The sequence below is a fragment of the Microcebus murinus genome, chromosome 2 (genome assembly GCF_040939455.1).
Source record: "Microcebus murinus isolate Inina chromosome 2, M.murinus_Inina_mat1.0, whole genome shotgun sequence".
NCBI lineage: Eukaryota > Metazoa > Chordata > Mammalia > Primates > Cheirogaleidae > Microcebus > Microcebus murinus.
In genome coordinates this window covers 39023854-39037913 of record NC_134105.1, presented here as the reverse complement: position 1 = coordinate 39037913, position 14060 = coordinate 39023854, and the positions used below count along the sequence as shown (strand labels likewise).

Below are 14060 nucleotides of genomic sequence, written 5' to 3'. Positions count from 1 at the left end.
TCACACTTTCAAGGACCTTGGTGTAGTTGGGTTCCCAGGGGGCTTCTCCACAGGTTTCAGGTAGGATAGAGTGAGCAGCTGTAAGTTTCTCTTAAGTGTGGGCTTAGGAGCCTTTGCGTCAGAACCACCTGGGACCCACTCCTGGGCTTCTGATTCAGTAGTTTTGGTGTGCAGCCCAGGAATCTGTATTTAATAAGCTCCCTAGATAATTCCCAAGAGTGTTTAGGGCTGAGAACCTATGTCCCAGAGTGATGAGGGTGGCAGGCCTGGGGCAAAGACAGTCCGTCATTTTTCCACCAGTTTTTTGTGTTCTGGGGCCTGAGGCTGGGCAGGGCAGTGCCTTGCAAGTATGACTGCTCTCCTTGGTACTTTGCTTCTTCCCTTGTGGCCAACCTAAGAGTTGGGTGGAAAGAGGCATGCCAGCTCAACCTTGTCCTTTGCCCTTAACTGGAAAGGTTATTCTTGGTCACTTGCCAGTCTCAGAAGACTTCACCCCCTCACCCCATTTAATTATGAAAAATTTAAAACATTCTGAAAAGTTTAAGGAATTTTACAGTGAATGCTGTAAAAAAGACCACCAATGACCAAAAGACCACCATCTAGAAAGTACAGCTAACATTTTATTGTAGGGAAAGGAGGCTGTGTAAGAAGAAGAAGAAGAAATAATAAAGCACTAAAGGAGCTCACTATTTTGAAACTATGATCACATAGACTCACAGAATATTAGCACTAGGGGAGTCTCAAAATCATCTATTGTGTTGGCATTTTTAAAGGAATTTCTTAAAGCAGCATGATAGTCATTTTAGACTAGTCAATTGAGAAGATATAAAAGGCAATTATTAAAAGCATTGTTCATTGAATATCATGCTGTACCACAGCAAATAAATAAAATAAAAGCTATGTTCTTTTTCATCACGGAACCATCTACATATATTTGGCCAATTAATTTCTTTTTATTTATAGTAGAGACGGGGTCTCGCTCAGGCTGGTTTCAAACTCCTGACCTCGAGCAATCCACCCACCTCAGCCTCCCAGAGTGCTAGGATTACACGCGTGGGCCACCACACCTGGCCTTATATTTGAAAAATAGATCATACATTATGTGTGAGACATTTAGTCTTCAGACAGTATAGCATAGTGGTTAAAAGCTCAGCCTATAGAGTAAAAACCTAGTTTGAATCTGTAGCTTACTATAACTTTGGTCAAGTTACCTGTATATGTTTGCTTTGGTTTTCTCATCTGTAAAATGTGAATAATAGTAGGACCTACTTGACAGATTTATTATATGGATTATATAATAAATAAATTAATATTTTTAAAGAGCCTAGAAGAGTACCTAGCACATTGTAAGTACCATTTAAAGTGTTTGCTATTATGGTTATGGTCTTGTCTTGTGTAACCCATGCAGTAATTTAGAGACTTTCTTCCTGTAAGCTTTTCTTCTGCTCTTAGATTCTTTTTTTTTTTTTTTTTTTTTTTTGAGATAGAGTCTAGCTTTGTTGCCCAGGCTAGAATGAGTGCCGTGGCATCAGCCTAGCTCACAGCAACCTCAAACTCCTGGGCTCAAGCAATCCTGCTGCCTCAGCCTCCCAAGTAGCTGGGACTACAGGCATGCACCACCATGCCCAGCTAATTTTTTCTGTATATACTAGTTGGCCAATTAATTTATTTCTATTTATAGTAAAGACGGTGTCTCACTCTTGCTCAGGCTGGTTTCAAACTCCTCACCTCGAGCAATCTGCCCGCCTCGGCCTCCCAGAGTGCTAGGATTACAGGCCTGAGCCACCACGCCCCGCCTGCTCTTAGATTTTTTTTTTTTTTTTTTTTTTTTTTTTTGAGACAGAGTCTCGCTTTGTTGCCCAGGCTAGAGTGAGTGCCGTGGCGTCAGCCTAGCTCACAGCAACCTCAATCTCCTGGGCTGGAGCGATCCTTCTGTCTCAGCCTCCCGAGTAGCTGGGACTACAGGCATGTGCCATCATGCCCGGCTAATTTTTTTTTTATATATATATCAGTTGGCCAATTAATTTCTTTCTATTTATAGTAGAGACGGGGTCTCGCTCTTGCTCAGGCTGGTTTTGAACTCCTGACCTTGAGCAATCCGCCCGCCTCGGCCTCCCAAGAGCTAGGATTACAGGCGTGAGCCACCACACCTGGCCTAGATTCTTTATCTGATGAATGATTATTGGGACCTTTGAGTAGATATTATTAATATTTTTAGAAATTTGTTTTCACAGTTTTACTTTACTTTCTTTGAGATCTCTGCCTACCTCCTGCTGACACATAACTTAGAGTTGTCAGTCCCTTCTGCTTTCTCATCTGTGGTTCCTGCAGTAAACTGAATCCTAATTCCCTAAATCAGACGTCCTCAAACTACAGCCCACGGGCCACATGCAGGTGTTTTTGCCCATTTGTTTTTTTACTTCAAAATAAGATATGTGCAGTGTGCATAGGAATTTGTTCATAGTTTTTTTTAAACTATAGTCCGGCCCTCCAATGGTCTGAGGGACAGTGAACTGGCCCCCTGTTTAAAAAGTATGAGGACCCCTGCCCTAAATCCTTATATGTAAACCGTTTCCTGTGCATCTGCTGGGGTACTAGTAGTGTACCATTCTTGGCAAAATTGGAAAAGTAGCCACTCAAATGATTTTCTGTGGTTCAGATGAAGAACCCCAGTCATCAAAGGATACATCTTGGTTGCTATGTTTCATGGCAGTAATGATGATGGCACTGCTTTCATCTATCCCTCAAGATCTCCTTTGTGTTTTTTTTAAAAATTTTCTATAGCTCTTATCATGAAGCATGGGTCTGGTACAAGATGAATGAATAAATATATCATTTTCAAATGGTTCATCTTTTTTTGTTTTAAGAAATTCTTTTCTACACTGAGATCTACATTTTCTTCTACACATTGTAAGTTTTGTCTTTCACATTCAGGTCCGTAATATACCTGGAGTTAATTTATCTGTTTGGTGTCATGTAGAGAAATATTTTTGCATATGGGTGTGCCCAGCATCATTTACTGAATAGTTGTCTTTTCCTCAAGGCAATTTTCAAGTTATATCTTTGAATCATTTTTCCTATACATGCATAGATCTATATCTAACTTTTCTGTTCCTTCAGTCTCTTTGTATAGCCTTGTGTCAATGCTAAACTGTCTTAATTATTTTAGTTTTCCAGTAATACATGATACCTAGTAGGGTAAGTCCTTTTACATTGTATAATGTAAATTTTAAATTTACAATAGAAATTATAAGTTGCACATTTTATAATGTTCTTTTTTTCACTGCTCTTCCAAATATATTTTAAAATCAGCTTGTCACATTCCTTGAAAAACTCTGTTAGATTAATGAGAGAATTGACATCTTTATGCTATCATTCATTATTTACTAAATATTTCTGGAGCACTTTCTGCATACTGGGAACTGGAAATACAGCAATGAATAAAACTTACAAATATACCTGGACCTACTGTCTAGTGGAAGGAGATGGACCATAAACAAGATAAATAATGTACTCTATTATTTATAAAAACTTTGTAGCCCCAAACAGGAAACAATCTAGATGTCCATCAACAAGTATATCCCTAAAATGGAATAGTACTCAGCAATAAAAAGGAACAAAGGAATAAATTACTTATACGAGCAAGAACACAGATGATTCTTTAAAATGTTATACTATGCCAGGCATGATAATCCCAGTCTGTAATCCCTCTAATCCTAGCATTTTGGGAGGCTGAGGCGGGAGAATCTCTTGAGTCCAGGAGTTTAAGACCAACCTGGGCAACATAGCAAGACCCAGCCACTACAAAAAATAAAATAATTAGCTGAGCATGGTCCTAGCTACATGGGAGGCTGAAGCAGGGGGATCACTTGAGCCCAGGAGTTCAATATCTCAGTAAGGTATGATCACGCCACTGCATTCCAGCCTAGGTGACAGAGTGACATCCTGTCTCAGGAATAAAAAAAAAGTTACACCAGGTGTAAGAAGCAGATAACAATAGACTGCATATTATGTGATTCCATTTATGTGAAATTTCTGCAAAAGACAAAACTATAGCAACAGAGAGCAGATCACGGGGTTCCTGGGCTTTGAGATGGGAGTGGGGATTGATTACAAAACGAGTATGAGGGAATTTTTTGGGTGATAGAAGTGTTCTAAAACTGAATTGTGATGATGGTTGCAAAAGTGTATAAATTTACTAATTGAAGTGTATACTTACTGTGGGCAAATTTTATGGTATGTAAACTATACCTCAATTAAGCTGTTTAAAATAATTATATGCCAGCATGCCAACATTGAAAACATTATGCTAAGTGAAAGAAGCCAGTCACAAAAAACCCACATGTTGTGGGATTCCATTTATGTGAAATGTCAAGAATAGATAAATACATAGAGATAAAAAGTAGATTGGTGGTTTCCTCAGGTGGGGCAGAGAGAGGTCCAGCAGGGAAGTGGGGAGTGACTTGCTAATGGGTATAGGGTTTCTTTTTGGGTTGATGAAAATATTCTAAAATGGCTTGTGATGATTGTGCAAATTTCTGAATATACCAGAAATGATTAAATAGCACACTTTAAATGGGTGAATCGTATGATATCTTGAAATTATATCAATAAAGCTGTTCCAGAAAATAAAGAAAATTATATGCTATATTGAGGCAGAATTAAGAGTGATATGGGGTGGTGGTGGTGGTAGTGGTAAGGAACACCTCACTGAGAAGGTAATAGTTGAGCAAAGACTTGAGAGCAATCCACATGGGGAATGTATCCACAAAGATTCCCCATGTGGATATTTAGGGAAAGAACTTTCTAGGAAGAGAGGGTAATCCGTGAGAGATCCTAAGGGGACACATATCTGGCATGTTTGAGGAACAACAGTGAGGCCAGTATGGGTGAAATAGACTGAGCAAGGAATAGGCAGTAGGAAATGAAGTTGGGAGATGGAATCATGTTAGGACCATTATAAAGACTTTGGTTGTGGTTCTGGGTGGTTTTTTGTTTTTGTGGTATTTTTGGAGATAGGGTCTTGCTTTGTTGCCCTGGCTGGAGTGCAGTGGGCTCAAGCAATCCTTTTGCTTCAGTCTCCTGAGTACAGAAGGGGTCCACAGGTGTGTGCCACCAGATCTGGCTAATTTTTTTTCTAGAGACAGGATCTCACTATATTGCCCAGGCTGGTCTTGAACTCCTGCCTAGGCCTTCCAAAGTGCCGGGATTATAGGTATGAGCCACTGTGCCCAGTCAGAACTTTGGTTTTTAAAGTGTGTTAGATGAGGAGTCATTTCAAGATTTTTTTAGTTTTTATTTTTTTATTTTTATTTTATTTTTTAGAGATGAAGTCTCGCTGTGTTGCTCAGGCTGGAGTGCAGTGGCTCTTCCAGGCACAATCCTAGTGCACTGCAGCATCAAATTGCTGGGCTCATGCAATGCTCTTGCCTCAAGCTCCCAAGTAGCTGGGACTACAGGCACGCACCATCACACTAGCTACTGTGCATGGTTTTGCATAGAGGAGTGACATGATCTGACATAGGCTTTTAACAGTAGCTGCTATGCTGAAAATACACTGAAAAATAGCATGAGTGGAAGCAGGGATACCAGTTTGAAGACAGCAATCCAGGAGAGAGATAAGAGTGACTTGGACTAGGGTTAAAAAACAAGTGGTCGGTTTTTAAATATATTTTGAAATAAGAAGCAACAGGATTTGCTGATAGATTACAGATAAGCTGTGAGAGAAAGAGAAGTTTAAAGAAGAGGCCATTATCTAGCCTGAGCAAGAGCAAGACTCCGTCTCTACGAAAAATAGAAATAAATTAATTGGCCAACTAAAAATATATAGAAAAAAATTAGCTGGACATGGTGGTGCATGCCTGTAGTCCCAGTTACTTGGAAAGCTGAAGCAGAAGGATTGCTTGAGCCCAGGAGTTTGAGGTTGCTGTGAGCTAGGCTGATGCCATGCCATTCTTTCTAGGGCAACAGAGCGAGACTCTGTCTCAAAAAAAAAAAAAAAGAGAGAGAGAAGAGGCCATAATTTTGATCTGAGAAACTGAGAAAGGGAAGATTGAGGTTAAAGCAGATTTATGGGAAAATGCCCAGAATTCTGTTTTTACCATGTTAGAGAAGCCCATCAGACATCCAAGGACAGATTTGAGTAAGCAAATTGAATATATAAATCTAGAGTTTAGGGAAGGTCTAGGTCCTCAAGTAAAGATTGTGTTAATATTTAGAGCTTTTAGTACTTTAATGCATCCACACAATATATTCAATAAAACAAGATTTTATTTCCCTTAAGATAGAATTTAAATTATTAACTTAAACTTCCTCTGCTCCCCAAGAGAATAAATATGTTAATTTTGTTGTATTTCAGGATCTTCAAGATGAAGTTCAAAGGGAGAACACTAATCTGCAAAAGCTACAGGCCCAGAAACAACAAGTACAGGATCTCCTTGATGAACTGGACGAGCAGAAAGCCCAGCTAGAGGAACAACTCAAGGAAGTCAGAAAGAAATGTGCTGAGGAGGCCCAGCTGGTAACGTCTGGCTATTTACTGCTGTCTGCATCTATACCTTAGTTGCTTTTCTTGGCTTAAGATGAAAACATTCTCTACTTTTTTTGTTGTTGTTAAGTGGCAAACTAGTCAACAGTTGGGCACATGAGGGAGATGGAATAAGGTTCACCTGGAAATTACAAGCTCTCTTTGGTGGAAATAGAAGGGCACTTCATGTACTGCTCTTCCCAGTTTTGGTTGGAAATATGGTATCTATGCTGTCAACTCTCCTGTATCCCTCCCCTAATTACCCTTCTCTACTAAAAATATACATCTAAAAACACCAAGTTATAAACTAAACAAATAAGTGTATTGCATATGGAACATTTTAATGACCTCCTTTTTGTGTGTATGTGCTCTTACTTTCATTCCCAATGACCTCTTCTTTTAATCCCCATTTCTCCTCATTCACCTCCATGTTACAGATCTCTTCTCTGAAAGCTGAATTAACCAGTCAAGAATCGCAGATCTCCACTTATGAAGAAGAACTGGCCAAAGCCAGGGAAGAGCTAAGCCGCCTACAGCAAGAAACAGCAGAATTGGAGGAGAGTGTGGAGTCAGGGAAGGCTCAGCTGGAACCTCTTCAGCAGCACTTACAAGATTCACAACAGGAAATCAGTTCAGTAAGTCTTTTGTACAGCAAGAAATATGTTCAAATGGACCCTCACATACCCTGTTGGTCAATAATACTCTTGAACTTCTCCTACTCCCTCTGCCTAGTTTGCTATTCATTTTTCAGTCATTTTATACAAATAGGTTTCGTTTGTTTGTTTGTTTGTTTGTTTGTTTGTTTGTTTGTTTGTTTGTTTGTTTTGAGACAGGGTCTTGCTCAGTTGCCCAGGAACTCTTGGGCTCAAGTGATCCTCCTGCCTCATCCTCTCAATTAGCTGGGACTACAGGTGCATGCCACCATGCTTGACCACAAATAGGTTTCTTATCACCTTCTATATGTTAAAAGTATCATACATCTTATACAGCTGATGATTATCATTGGAGTAGTGATTGAGATTGTGGGCTTTGTGGTTAAATGGTCTAAGTTTAAGTACTGGCTTTGCCACTAGCTAAATTACCTTAGTATCAGATTCTTCATCTTTAAAATTGGAGAATTAATAATTCACCCACCTCTTAGGGCCACTGTGAGGATTAAATGAGGCAAACCCTGTGAGACATTTTAGCATAATGCTTGGTATGTAAATGCTCAGTAAGTATTACTTATTTTTATAAATAAAAGCCTAATGTTTTCTCTTTTATGATTCTAATTTTAAATTCAATTTTGTTCATTTGGAAACCTTTTTTTTTTTAAATTAGGAAATTGTTCCTTCTATAGATAAATGTGCAGTGTTGTGGTTGGTCCTGTATATAGATCCTTTGCTTTTTTATTTCTAGGCTCCTCTACATGGAGGCTGATATTTTAAAGAATGATAGTAAGGCTGTGTGTGGTGGCTCATGCCTGTAATCTCAGCACTTTGGAAGGCTGAAGCAGGAGGATCACTTGAGCCCAGGAGTTCAAGACAAGCCTGGGCAACATAGCAAGACCTCGTCTTTACAAAATATTTTTTTAAAAATTAGCTGAGCATGGTGGCACATGTCCGCAGTACCAGCTACTTGGGAGGGTGAGACAGGAAGATTGCTTGAGCTCAGGAGTTCGAGGTTGTAGTAGGCTATGATTGTGCCACTGCACTCTAGCCTGGGTGACAGAGCAAGACCCTGTCTCAAAAAAAAAAAACAAACTGTCTTAAATATAATTGTTTGATAGGTATTTTCTCTTACTGCTTTATATTTATGATAGGTATTATTTTAGTGTGAAGGTTTTAAATACTAGACTGTAAGGTGTAGTGGGTCAAGAAATTGATTCAGTGGTCATGATAAATTGTTTTTTAAATGAAATAAAGAGGAAACATCAGTGCATTCATATTCATGAAGGATAAGTATTCATGAAACTTGTTTGCATGTATATGTGTGTATATATGACTATTGACACATATGTGCATGTGTGTTTCTACATTATAAGTATTTATGTATATGTATACATATACACAGAGACATATCCAAATAAGTACATATATATTTACTATGTTACAATGCATATATTTCTTTTTGGGGGTTACAGTAAGAATAAAAGTTTAAGCTACTGCTCTGTAACACTAGGGTATACAAGGATTATGCTGTGTATTACAAAAATGTAGTGTTTTGGGATTGTTTATATTTTATTTTATTATTTATTATTTTTTTTAAAAAAGCCTACAGCGTGTGATATTCCCAGGCAGTCTTCCATCCAAGACTAACCAGGCCTGACCTTGCTTAGCTTCCGAGATCAGATGAGATCGGGCGCGTTCAGGGTGGTATAATTCTAAGTAATATGCAATTGGTATATGTGTATATATATATATATATATATATATATATATATACACACACACACACACATACCATATATATATACATACACCATATATATATAGTGTATATATATACATATGCTTGTTGATGCCTACTATTTAAATTTATAGATATAATACTAGTGTTCATTCAGTGAACATATATTAAGTATTTACAGTGCGCATCATTGTACTTGATGTTGAAGATACAAAGTTTATAACAAAAGTTGTGGTCTCTACCCTCAAGTAGCTCAAGGCCTTTAACATTTTTAAAAATGCAGTGAATTAGTAGAAAAGGAACAGAAGACAAACAAGATGCTGGGAAAACTTAACCACTATGATGGTGAGAATTGCAGTGTGCTATTCCTTTTACACACATTGTCCATCATTTATATATACCTTTACATTTTAAAGAGTTCTTTCAGGCCGGGCATGGTGGCTCACGCCTGTAATCCTAGCACTTTGGGAGGCCTAGGCGGGCGGATTGCTCAAGGTCAGGAGTTCGAAACCAGCCTGAGCGAGACCCTGTCTCTACCAAAAATAGAAATAAATTAATTGACCAACTAAAAATATATATACAAAAAATTAGCCGGGCATGGTGGTGCATGCCTGTAGTCCCAGCTACTCGGGAGGCTGAGGCAGTAGGATCGCTGAGCCCCGGAGATTGAGGTTGCTGTGAGCCAGGCTGACGCCACGGCACTCACTCTAGCCTGGGCAACAAAGTGAGACTCTGTCTCAAAAAAAAAAAAAAAAAAAAGTTCTTTCAGATATCTTTTGAACCACATAACAATCATCTCTGAAAGTGTACTTACTCCCTCTGGGGATTAAGAAACAAAAACTTGAAGAGATTACTTTGACTAAGATCACCTTAGTAGTAGAAGGTAACAGAACTAGATTTACATCTTTCTCCTAATCCAGTGCAGTGTTCTTTCCCCGGGTATAACTCTGAAAAGACCTGTAATCAATTATAGACTCCAACTTCAGCAATATAAAAATCTTATGTAGAAAATAAAATTGAGGGAACAGAGCCTTGATTTATGAAAGGTTGATAGATAATTTATGTTTGCCAAAAACAAAATACACAGCATGGTAATAAAGGAAATTCAAATGTAATTTTTCTAAATATATTTCTAAATATATATTTTATGAACTGTATTTATGAAAATATATTTTTTAAAATATACTTTATGAAAAATGGAAATTATTCACTAAAATTTCATGTGTAATTCCTTTTTCACTGGAAACTTAATGAATCTGCCTTCTCCTCAGTTTCTTTTAGATATTTGTAAATTTGTTTTTCTTTATTATAGCTGTTGGTATAAATAAGCATTTATTCTATTATCTCTGTTTTACAACATTGGCTTTTTTAATATAGTATAATTTACTCAGATCTTCTTTCTGTGTTCTATTGTTACAAAAATATAAATTCTCTTGGATGATGGAGTGAAAAAACTTTGAGTGTTCCTTATTTAATATGCTTGGCATAGCATTGATTTAGAGCATACTTTCTAGGGTTCTAACCCATTAATCAGTAGTGCCAGAACATAGAACCCTAGCTCATTTTGCCTTTGTCTTCATTGCCCTCCTTCTCAGTAGGAGTATGGATGGTTCCAAAGCCTTTTATTCAACTTCCTTTATTTCTCCTAAAGCTTCATCACAAAATCTTCTCTTTCTCAGTTACTCTTCTTTTTCCCCAGGACCCTGGCCCTTCTTTTTCTAATTATACCCCAAAAGACTGCCAATGTACAGTTATTTGAACCAAAATTCTTAAGAGATGTCAAAAGATGTACAAAAGCAAATCCATGTATCTTGGAATTTCAAGAGGAGAACTTATTGGGAGAGGTTTCTGAAATCTTTCCTGTAAGTCATACAGCATTCCCAGAGGATTCTACTTAAAGGAAGCAAATTTTTCCTTGACCAAGTCTAGGGGTATAGCCATTTTTATTGTACATGTCTGTCTTGTAATAAATTCTGTTCTGTGTTTCTACTTTGTGTTGGTAGATGCAAATGAAACTGATGGAAATGAAAGATCTGGAAAATCATAACAATCAATTAAATTGGTGCAGTAGCCCACATGGCATTCTTGTAAATGGTGCAACAGATTATTGCAGCCTCAGCACCAGCAGCAGTGAAACAGCTAACCTTAATGAACATGGTGAAGGCCAGAGCAACCTAGAGTCTGAGCCCATACACCAGGAGTCTCCAGTGAGTCTAATAGTTCTATAATCTTCATAATCAACTTCCTGATGCAGTCAAAGTTTTGTTGTCGTCATACCTCATATAAATATGTGGCCTTGCCTCATCTGAGAACAATTGAAATTTCTTTTTTAGAGGCAGAGAGTGGGTTCTGATCCAACAATTCTAACAGTTTTAACTAGTATAAAAATATAATTTTAGTTAGCTAATTTATTTTTTAAAGAGCATGTTTTTAAAACAGAGTTCTATAGATAAAAACTTTTTTAAGTACCCTCACCCAACACTAAAAGTAATTCTTTATTACATAATATTGAGGACATTCATTTACCCATTATTTGTGAAGCCTCAATCATATGCAAGAGTGCTGTATTATGTGTGAGAGCAACAGAGACAAAAGACCTTTAACCCTTCCATCAAGCAGCATACAGTCTAGTAGTATAGGGCTATAATAATGGAAGCACAAGATATTCAGGCAGGACAGTGTGTAGGAGGCTTAGAAAGGATTTTTTAGGGAAAGCTTTGCAAGTGAGCCTTGACAAGTAAGAAGGGGTTAAGCAAAGAGAAAGGTGATACGTTTCTGGGAGAGAAAACAGTATTAGCATAGGTACAAGGTGGGAGAAAACGTAGTACAGAATCATGAGACATTTTGGATATATTGTGATGGTAGAGAGGATATTTGTAAGAGATGATGCTCTCTCCTAGTAGGCATCTGCATTACCTCTGTCTGGGTACTTTATCAAAATATAGATGTATATTCCCTACCCCAAATTTGCTAAACTAGAGTTTCTGGGATGGAGCCAGGTACATATATTTAAAAAACAAATTCTATAGGTGATTATGATATGTACCTGGATAAAAATGACCAGGTACTTTTAGGTTAGAAAGAACCAGAGGGTAAGAAATTTGGATTCATCTTAGAGCATTGAGGGATTTATCTTACTACAGTGAGTAGCCATTAAAGACTTTTAAACAAGAAGTGACATGATTCAATTTACCTTTTAGAAATGTGGAAAATGGATTGGAGAGTGAGACTGCAGACATGGAGATATGTTAAGAGACTGTTGGAATAGTCTGTGTAAGAGTTGTTTGTTTTAGTCTGCGCTTAATCAGTAACAGGAGAGATGATGAGAAGCATACAAGTTTGAAAGGTGTTAAAAATGAAAAATTGGCCGGGCGCAGTGGCTCACGCCTGTAATCCTAGCTCTCTGGGAGGCCAAAGCGGGCAGATTGCTTTTGAAGTCAGGAGTTCAAAACCAGCCTGAGCAAGAGTGAGACCCCGTCTCTACTATAAACAGAAAGAAATTAATTGGCCAACTAATATATAGAGAAAAAATTAGCTGGGCATGGTGGCACATGCCTGTAGTCCCAGCTACTCGGGAGGCTGAGGCAGCAGGATTGCTTGAGCCCAGGAGTTGGAGGTTGCTGTGAGCTAGGCTGATGCCATGGCACTCACTCTAGCCTGGGCAACAAACCGAGACTCTGTCTCAAAAAAAACAAACCAAAAAAAAAAAAAAAAAATGAAAAATTAACAGACTTGATTTTATTTAGACAGTGTGGTCATATGTATGTTATACAGTTTTCTTTTAATAACAAAAGGCAGATTACTAGGTTATTCTTTAAACACATAAGAGTAGTATGAAACAAAGATTGCCTCTGCTACTTCTTTAGCCTTTTACTCACTGTCAGTAAAGTAATGGGAAACCATCAAAGGACTTGTAACTAGAAGGGTCATGACCAAATTCACATTTTAGATTTATTACTTTGGCTACTACAAAGAAGATAATTGGAAGAGCATATATTAGAGACAGGAAAGCAGTTGGAAGGAAGGCTACTACATTTATCTGGACCAGAAATAATGATAGTGACAGTGAAGATGGAGAAGAAGGGAAGGATTTGAGAAAGAGGTAAGAGGTAGAGTGAGCAAGGCTAGGAGTCTTATTCTAGCTGGGGTTTAAAGAGGACCCGGAGGCTCCCGACATGAGTAACTTTGAAGTTTAATGGCACAGTTTTCAATGATCCTAAGAAAGATCATTCAATAAATATATTCTGCTTGTCTTTTTAAATTTTTAAATAATTTTTCATTATCCTTTGTCAGTTTCCTCTGCCAAGTATAAAAGTATATTATTAGTCCATTGGCATTAATATTTTGTAGGCAAGAAGTAGTCCTGAAATACCACCTTCAGGTATGACTGATGAAAACGAAGTGCTGACTGTAGCTGTTAATGAAGAAGTTTGTCCTGAATTTGACAGTGACAGACATTCAAAAGAGGTAAAAATAATTTTATATTTAAATGTTCCCATTGACAGGTGTGGTAGTACGTGTCTATCATACTAGCTACTCGGGAGGCTGAGGCAGGAGGATTACTTGAGCCCAGAAGTGTGAGGCCAACTGTGACAACTGGCTCTTAAAAATATATAAACAGGCCAGGTGTGGTGGTCACGCCTGTAATCCTAGCACTCTGGGAAGCTGAGGCGGGAGGATCGCTCAAGGTCAGGAGTTCAGAAACCAGCCTGAGCAAGAGCTAGACCCCGTCTTTACTAAAAATAGAAAGAAATTAATTGGCCAACTAAAAATACATAGAAAAAATTAGCCGGGCATGGTGGCGCATGCCTGTAGTCCCAGCTACTTGAGAGAGAGGCAGGAGGATCGCTGGAGCCCAGGAGTTGGAGGTTGCTGTGAGTTAGGCTGACACCATGGCACTCTAGCCCAGGCAACAAAACAAGACTCTGTCTCAAAAAAAAAAAAAAAGAGCTTAAAAAAAAAATACATATATATATATATATATAAAAATATATATATATAAACAAATTAATTAATTTAAAAAATATTCTTATCACTGGTTTCCTTAGATGGATTAGACTCTGTTTTAGGCTAAGAAAAGAGAAAAATGTGTTAAATATACTTTATAACTACAAAAACATTTGTTATATTACCATCAATTGATTTT

General features: G+C 37.9%; 1 protein-coding gene across 8 annotated transcripts in view; it reads left to right on the top strand.

The window, feature by feature from the left end:
• EPS15 (epidermal growth factor receptor pathway substrate 15) overlaps window positions 1–14060 on the top strand; it is a 151979-nt gene that overhangs the window by 95316 nt on the left and 42603 nt on the right. For all 8 annotated transcript variants that reach the window (XR_012915165.1, XM_012776183.3, XM_075998282.1 and 5 more), the window contains 4 exons: window positions 6359–6520; window positions 6964–7161; window positions 10918–11121; window positions 13265–13381. Coding sequence is in view for 7 of the 8 variants with exons in the window: in XM_012776183.3 (XP_012631637.1) it covers window positions 6359–6520; window positions 6964–7161; window positions 10918–11121; window positions 13265–13381 (681 nt within the window). In the remaining variant the exon portion in view is untranslated. The remainder of the gene's footprint in view (window positions 1–6358; window positions 6521–6963; window positions 7162–10917; window positions 11122–13264; window positions 13382–14060) is intronic.